This window comes from Mirounga leonina, unplaced genomic scaffold (genome assembly GCF_011800145.1).
Source record: "Mirounga leonina isolate KUSES-001 unplaced genomic scaffold, KU_Mleo_1.0 Mir_109, whole genome shotgun sequence".
Classification (NCBI taxonomy): Eukaryota; Metazoa; Chordata; class Mammalia; order Carnivora; family Phocidae; genus Mirounga; species Mirounga leonina.
The window spans coordinates 3,958,986-3,967,910 of NW_023270244.1; the positions used below are offsets into that span (position 1 = coordinate 3,958,986).

Consider the following 8,925-nt stretch of genomic DNA (forward strand, 5'->3'; position numbering starts at 1 on the left):
AGTACTCTTTAATCAATGGCTTCTTTCTAAGGGTTGAACAAGACCAACCCTAATTTTGAAATCTCACTCTTTTCCCCAAGGACGCTGTAACTTAGCTTCCCTGGGTCTGCTGATGGCAACAGGATTAAAACTGTGTTGTCCTTTATCCCCAAAGTAGAACCATTTCCGTATTTGTGACTGTTTCTTAAGAAATATTTTAAGTGGTAATAATATATCCTGTTGTTGAATGCTCTTTGGCAAATTGTTTCCTAAGAACTTAGCTCTCTGGGGTACTAGTGTTTTGGTTTTTGGTTGGTTTTTTTTTTTTTTTCTCTTTCTCATTGAAAACAAAACAAAATGTTTTAATTGACATTTCTTGGAAGTATGTTAATGCAATGCTTATCTAAATACTTATTGTCCCTCTAACAGTTAACCTTTGGACTATGTTTCAAGCTGCTCAAAAACTGGGAGGATATGAAACAGTAAGTGTTTAAGCAACTTAAATGAAATAATTTTGCAATCTAACTCCCCCACCCCTTCTCTGACCAAAATGCAGAAAATACAAAAGCTAACCGTCCCTGACTGCCTTCTCAAATGGCTCCACACTTTTGGGGGTTTATTGGGCCGCTTTTGGAAATGATCCCAATTAGTTCCAGGTTTGGCAAAATTGTAAACTTGTCGTAAAAACTACAAGTGGAAAACATATGTAACTCTCCCCTGTCAGGGAAATTAGTTGGGTCTGTAATTTTTTCCCATGTTGAGAAAGGGCTATTATTGTACAACAAGCCAAGATTGCATAAAAGAAATTTCCCTTGGCAACATACCTGACATCTGTTCATGTCTAATATGGGAAATGTATTAAAGGCTTTCAAAAGTAATCAGTATTGGCCATTAAGGAATAGAATGCAGCAGAATCTTCTCTTATTCTAGGGCAAAGAAGCTTTATTAGACAAGGGTCAGTGCTGCATAAACAGGAAGTTATCAAACTTATTCAGAACAGGCTCTGACACTCTTTATCAGCTAATTCTAACTGACAGGAACGGGTTATTTTTAGCCCACAGGAAAATTTGATGGCCACGGATTTTACAGCATGTATTTTGAACCAATAAAACGTTAGAGCAACAAACTAAGATTAAAATCTTGAAAGAAGAAGAAAGAGCTGTATTAATATAGCACACAGATGAAATCTGTAATAAAATCAATTGACATAGGAAGATGTCGTCATTGGAAATATTTTCTCCTCCACACAATGATCAGATTAAGTTGTGCAGTTTCTTCGCAATTGAATTTTTTTTTTCTTTCCTTATGAAGTAACCTGGGATATCTCTGTAACATAGTAAAATGACAGTAAGAGACACAGAGTCAAGAAAATGAAATTCATTTTTAGCCCCACCATAATAACCAGGGTTTCTTGCCAGATATAGCATATTGTTCCACAAACTAATATAATGGTTTGATGTCAGGGTTTTGGAATGGGAAAAGATGGCAAGCATGATGTGATTCGGATAATCTGGTATTTACTGTAGAGATACCTGCCATGAATTCTGACTCAGATTCTAAGATGGGAGTAAATGTGTGTGTAAGATGTTTAAGACCTGGGATATATGTACCTGTTTATAAAGCAATATAATGCTCATATGAAGTATTATAAAATATGTGTTTCATAGACATGAATTTACTTAAACATTTGTTTTACCAAGCACCCTCTGTAAATATAAATAATATAATTTTTCACTTGGTTGGATCTGTTGATAGGACAAAGAGATTGACTCCTTGCCATGGTGGCTCATAGTTTTGCAAAATCTTAAGCTAATAATAGCTTTTGTCCATGTGAAAAAGATAGCTTATTCAGAGCTAGCCTCGTGGATTTAGGAGTCAGCCCCATAGCCTAGATTTTTAAGTCTAACGCTCGATGTTAAGAACAGGAATACACATTTGTATGAACAGCGGATAAGTTACGTGATACTGCACAATATTATGAAATGTCTTTTTAAACCCAGAAATGTATTGTTGTTTACTGATAGAGAGAGTGCCAACAAATTTCACAGAATCCGTTTTTCCTGCTTTTGTATCTTCTCCATCTTCACAAGGATCTGTTTTCCCCATGCAACAGCAAGTGGGTGTAGAATACACAAAAGAAACTTCTGATAAGTTTCAGGGCATTCTTCTTTTGTTGAATGAGCGAAATAACAAATGACTGCACAGTCAGCCAATCAGCGGAACACATAGGCCAGTGGTTCTAGTTGCTTGCCATCCAGGAGAGGCAGTGGTTATGATTAAGAGACAAGGTGGAAAAAGATCCGTTCCCTATTCAGGTATAGTACTGTTTCATTTTAGAAATGAGGGAAGGAAGACTTGTGGCTCTCGTGCCATCTGAGCAGAATTTTGGAGAATCGATGGAATTTAGACATGAATTATCACAGCCTTCCAGGAAGAGAAAGCCAGATGGAGAAATAAAATGTGGAGGTAGAATGATGTTGGACATGGAGAGTTTGAGTAATGTAAAGTTGGGTGACCAGGTGGCTGGGATGAGTGACCTCGAAGGTGAGTCCAGAGAGGATGGAGCCCTGTGAGAAAGGCTTTTAGATGGTAGCCCCTGGACTTAATCCTGTCGGCTGGCTGGGGGCGGGGGAGGGGGAGCAACGCAGAGAAGATTGTTAACAAGCTAAGTGTTATGTTCTGCCCCTCATTCTGCATTCACTCTGTGTGTGTAGGTGGAGTCAAGTAGAGAGATGCTGGGATGGGGGGCGGGGCATCTGGGAGACCCGATCAGCATCTGCTTCCCATCTGGTTGTGTATGAGCTGCAGGTCTTCAGCCAAGCCACAAAGAGGACTGGCAACCTCTGGAATCGCTCCTTCCCTCCTTCTCTCTCTATTTACCCATCAACTCCCTCATTGTTCGTTGGGCCCCTGCCATTCTTCACCCCCAAGTTTTTCATCTCCTCTGAGACAGCAAATCTACTTATCCCTGTGAACTATAAAATCTACATCCGGGGTCAAAAACTAGATGAAGCCGGTTGGTAGGATTTTTCCTTCCCTCCTCCCTTCCTCCCTCTCTTCTCTCCTTCCTTTCCTTTTTATTTTTTTAATGCTTCATACTACCTTGCTGTCCCTGTAGGCACTGCAATTGGCTACTCGCATGCTACGTTGAAGCTTTTGAATCCCCCAAGTACAGAATACATTTTTCCATTGGTATATATTGACCAATAAACGGAATGAAATATTCAGTGAGGATTCAGTTTTGAAGTCAGTCCAGATTAAGATCCCGTCTGAGGACTTAAGTTGTCATCGCTGTGTTATTGAAAGACATTTATCTGTGAGATTATCTGGTAGCAGAAGCAAGTGTAGACTTGTCATTAGAGCTCAGAGGAGATCTTAGAATCTTCTAGATCCGTGGCTCCCAAAGGCCACTCGAGAACTAGGGCTCAGATTTGCAAAGGGGAACTTGAAAGTATAGGGAGCTGTCTAGACCTCCACACTGAGCCGTTAACTGCGGTGGGCCTGGGCCTAAGAACCCGAGAATCCTTTTTGACAAGCGCTCTGGGTGATGTTAATTCAAAGCTAATGGTAACAGTGACTATTCCCACTTGTGGGCTCCTCGCTTCACGATGTGGCCCCATCTCAGTCAAGCATCAAAGATTAGAAAGTTGTCTTCACGCTATTACTAAAGAAGCCCGCCAGAATATTACCATTTCTTTGGCTCCAAAGCAGCACCAAGTTTCCAACGAAGGTTTTTCCATTTGATAAAGTGGTAATCCAGCTAAGTCGGGACCTGATAAGCCCTTTTCATTTTGAATGAGGGAAAGAGTACCGTCCGAACCTTTTCGTGTTTTGCAAATTGGCCTTGGTGCAGAGAAAGATACTTGCCCTGCTCCAGTCCATACCCTCATTTTACAAGTGAGGAAACTGAGGCACAGTGAGGTGAAATGAGTTGCGAGGGGTCGTCGTGGACTTCTTCAGATTCTGACTTGCTGAGATTTTTGCACCCAGCTGTCACAACCTCCATAGAAACATTGAAAGGAAAGAGATGCATAAGTGACCATTCTTTGTGCCTTCCACGCCCAGTGGTGTCTTCTGTATCTACAGTGCTTTCTCCCTATTTTGGGTGATATTTTGGGAAAAGCCTCCAATAGCCTACCTTCGTTAGTAGCATCTTTCAGTAGATTCTTTGTACCTACCCTGAGCCTTACCCGACACACTAACTACTAGCTGAGATTTTATCTGATTCTTGAGAAAAATCTATGAACTTAGGAGGTGGGTCAAGAAGCCTGCGTGATGTAAACATTCAGTAATAGTAAAAAATTGCAAGTTTCAAATTCGTAGATCTATCTCTTCTGCTGTTAACTTGTGATTAGATAAAGACATCTCTCTGGAATTCCTTCTGGTTATAAAAAGAGGCCATCTTAATTGGCTTGTTTTTGTTTGTGGTTATAAACTATTCCAAACCTTCTGGTTTGAATTGCGGATTATGGATTATTTCATCGCAGTCCTTCACAACCCTCAAATTGAATTAAAAAAAAAAAAAAGAGGAGCAGAAGTTTTATTTTAAGCCTTTATAAGCATTTGACTAATGGCTGTATTCAGTTCTGTTGGCCTCCATCCTTAGGTTTAGAGATCGCAAATGTACCGAATGGATTTGATTCCCTAAAAAACAATATCCTGGCATTTTGATTGGTTGGCAGTGAGGATCCTTCCTTTACAATCATATATCCAACTTCTCCTCCCAAATGTTTTAGAGCAGAGAGCAGGCTCACCCACAGTTGAGGAGGCAGAGCTGGATAAAACTGTGCTGATGAGCAAAAGAGGTCTTCACTTCAGTGTCTGGTGAAGCAATTAAAGCTTGAAGAGTAGCTTGGGATATTACTAGGATGCAGCGTGTGGAGGGTGGTTTGCTAAAGTGATTTCCATTTGGCTAACCATGTGATGGTAAGCCAGAGGCAATATTTGGAGAGAAGGTAGAGTAGGGAAATGGGTCTTGAGAAAAATCTTATTCTAGAGGCAAAGGACCATGTAAGCGTTGCCTTCTAAGAATGCCAGTTAGCAGGTCCTTCTCTCCCCACGGGTGAGACAGGACCATTATTTCTCATCTGGAGGAAGAAGTCACATGTCTTCTTGCTGGGAGGATTAGGCTCTGACACCAGATTCTGGCTTTGACATCATTTCAAGACATCCTCTGAATCTAACCCTAGTACTCTGGACGGACAAAGCCTCTTGCTTAATTCAGAATTCTCGAGGCCAAAGATGATGTCATGTAGTTTTGAAAGGCTCCAGTTCCTGGAGTACTACCAGGAAAAAAAAGTCATCTTCCTTGAATTCAGTCCGCCCTCAAGGTGTCCCGAGAAAGAGGCTGTTTCTCGGGGCAGCCTGGGCATGCAGGCAAATGTTCCTTTTGACTCCACATCTGCTACATTCTTAAGCCATACACACTCGAGTCCTGCAAGATTTCTGATTGCTGTTTCCTAACCAGGCCACAAAAATTCCAACATTATTTCATCCCTGCAACCGCGAAGGTAAAGAAACCCAGCTCCAAGGCCATGTCTTGGGTTAAAATCGTTTCCCAGTTGTTGTTGTTTTTTTAAACAACAGGATATTTTCATCAAGTAAGCTATAGATGGGACAGATTCCTGTCCTACCCCCTGGACCCGTTTTCTTGGCAGAGGTGTGAAGGGTTAGTTTCAGGCCACCTTGGGTTCCAAAGAGCGGTTTGAAAACCACTATGTTTAGAAGCAATGAACATACATAAACATAATAGGTGTACAGTGCTCTTCAGTCTCTTGGGTCTTACCCACACCAGGGAAAGAACTGTCAAGTGTCTTCAGAGTGAGGTGAAGTCTCCACACACCTAGATTGGTTTGCTGTATGTGGGTGTGGTCGCTTGGTTTTTCATCTTGCTTTATGGTTAATGGTATGGGGTTATGCTTCCTGCTAAATTATGAACCCTTGAAAGTAGTAACTTCTCTTTCTTTTCATGATATCTCCCCACCCCCAGCCCTCCATCTTCCACCTTCCCCCTCCACACCTCTGTGACTGGCCCAGGGCCCTCCAGTGGCAGCCAGTAGACGCTGGGCTGATGTCAGGAATCCCTATCATTTAAGCGCGGCTTTTGCAGGAGATGACAGGGGAAGCACAATCCAAGAGAAAACATTGCTTGAATGAATTTGGCCGTTCTCTTTAGGAAACAAAGAGCCAGAAGTTCTTTGTATCCTTAAAAACCTAAAATAATAGAACGTCAGGTAGAAACGTGACCATGACCGGGAGGCTCCAGTTTAACCAAAGAGCTAGTCAGACTCACCGCATGGCTAGATCAGACTTTCCAGCTGCGTGGAACGGGGGGCTAGAGACTACGAGGCAGGCATTGGTTTTGCCCCAGTGGGGTTTTAGAGATAACACACATTCCGGACTACAGAATAAAAACCCGGAGCAGATACATACTTCGGCATGAGGAAAGCACACTAGTGCAGGAGGCCCATCTGTACAGGTGGGAGCACGATGCCCAGTAGCTGAGCCAGGAGGAGTTCTTGCATCTTCCCTTTCTCCTTAGAGGGTGCCGGGACCCACAGTGGGTTGGACAATGGGAGGAGTTAGACATTTCTCGCTTTAAAGCCCATGGACGGGGGCGCCTGGGTGGCTCAGATGGTTAAGCGTCTGCCTTCGGCTCAGGTCATGATCTCAGGGTCCTGGGATCGAGTCCCGCATCGGGCTCAGGGAGCCTGCTTCTCCCTCTGCCTTTCTCTCTCGCTCTGTCTCTCAGCATTTGAATGAAGAGCACATCTGGACACAAAAAAATGGAGATGTGTACCCAGGAGAACTGTGTACTTAAAAGCATAAAAGCAGTTAGCAGTTGGAAAGAGCACATTTTATGACTTTCCTGTGGAAAGAAAATATCTCAAAATGGCCTGATTCATCTAGGCCGGCAGGTGGAAGCTCAGTAAACAGGGACCACTTCCCGGAAGGCCCAGCCCTTGTCTTTGCTCCAGATGAACTCTTACTGGTGAAAACTGTATTTAAACACCAGAACTTGCTAGCAGGGGCTAACGCAGACTGCTAGCCAACTGCATGTGGCTTACTAATGCCAAGTGGCACTTGAGGCTGGTCCCCTGCTTGCCACACAGTTTCAGTCCTAGTGTGAGGAAGATTGTTTTCCTCCTTTTGACAATTCATTATTTATTCTTTTTTTAAAGCATTTTTTTAAAGATTTTATTTATTCATTTGAGACACAGAGATACAGAGAGAAATAGAGAGCATGAGGAGGGGGAAAGGCAGAGGGAGAGGGAGAAGCAGGCTCCCTGCTGAGCCAGGAGCCCAGTGTGGGGCTTGATCCCAGGACCCTGGGATCATGACCTGAGCCAAAGGCAGACGCTTAACCATCTGGGCCACCCAGGCGCCCCTCGTTATTTATTCTTAAAGAAGTTTGTCATTTCTGTGATAGGCAAGTGTTGAACAGGGTACTACCCCCTAGTCTAGATGATAGGTATAGGAGAGGAGGGGTGCATGGTCAGTTTCCACACATTAAATATCCCCTCATCAGTGGTCTCTCATTCATGACATTTTTCACAACCTGTATTATTTTATCTGTGTGGTCCCTTGTTTACGTTTGGTATCCCCCAACACACACACACACACACACACACACACGGATGTGGTCATGTTGGGTGTTGGGTCTGGTTTCCATTGTTGCATCCCAGATGCTAGCATAGCACCCAACCAATGGGAGATGTTCAAGAAATGTTTGGTGAATGAAGAGTTGAGTGAATGGATGGATCCCAATATAATTGAGAGTTATCTATGATTCACTGGTGAACATAACAGAGAACCTCTGTTCTAACTAGATACACACGTTGTCAGGGTAGAAGGAGCCATAGTTTTACTAGGTGAGAGTAAAATCTCAAAGCACTATTAACCTAACCCAGCCCCTTAGATTCTTGCTGACCTCATTGCTGTGCTATTTCTCCACTAGTAAGAGACCCACAGCTCAAAGTCAGACCTTGTAGCAGAAGCTGTGATTTGCACAGTTCTCTGCCTCACGTGAAGCAAAAGGTCCCTAGGTTCTGTATTATCACCCTGCTGTACACGTGGACTGTTCACCAGCACATTCTGATGGGGAGGCTGTTTTGATGTAGTGAAAAGGAAGTCTGCTCTGGCATCATAAGGTATTGGTGTGAGCCCTGGCACGGCCATTCTGTTGTGTGTCCTAATGGGAGGATGAAATGATATCACGCTTGTGAAAGTACTTCATAAAATATGAAATAGAGTGCACGGGAGAGATACAAGGATGCCAAGAGTGATGGTTTCCTCTGAAGTGCATGCAGGGACATACATAGGCTGTTTTCTGGCCCTGCTGGGCTCCCCGGGGCCCACACACCTCATCTTAGGGAGGGAAATATGGAGGTATGTTTCAGGGGGCCTCAGCGTGCTAAGGGCTTTGAGGAATAAAAGAGACACGTGGGAGAGGATCCAGTTTCGCTTCTTCCTTTACGCAGATCTTGAATAGACCAGCCTGAAAGTGTATTATTTAAAAGATTGGAGGGAGATCATAATTAAATATAAAGTAATTACTAAAATATGTATTTTGAGTGTTTTGAAAGGGACTTGAAACCATTTATTATCGTCTAAACCAAGCTATAAATAAAGGAAGATTTTATTTTTAGTCATACCTGCCAGGAGATGCAAGAGGTGGTTCTGTCTAGAGAGAACTATTGAAACCCATTGGTTCAAGAATGCTTCATGGGAAATTGAACAATGCAAACCTCCCATTGTCTCGGGGTCAAGAACGGTTTATAGAAATAAAAGCGCTTTTATTTGAAATGGAAAAGGTGCCATTTACCCTGTAATATTTAACCACCCCTCCCCTCCTCCTTAGATTACAGTGACAGAGCCCCTGTTTGCAAGTTGAGATTCCTCCCCCCCCCCCCCCCCCCCCCCCCCCCCTGCGCCCTCGCGCCGGCC

At 43.2% G+C, this 8,925-nt stretch overlaps 1 protein-coding gene across 4 annotated transcripts in view; it reads left to right on the plus strand.

The window, feature by feature from the left end:
- LOC118020054 (AT-rich interactive domain-containing protein 5B) overlaps positions 1 to 8,925 on the plus strand; it is a 175,702-nt gene that overhangs the window by 143,599 nt on the left and 23,178 nt on the right. For all 4 annotated transcript variants that reach the window (XM_035019899.1, XM_035019907.1, XM_035019916.1 and 1 more), the window contains one exon: positions 409 to 461. In XM_035019899.1, coding sequence (XP_034875790.1) covers positions 409 to 461 — 53 coding nt within the window. The remainder of the gene's footprint in view (positions 1 to 408; positions 462 to 8,925) is intronic.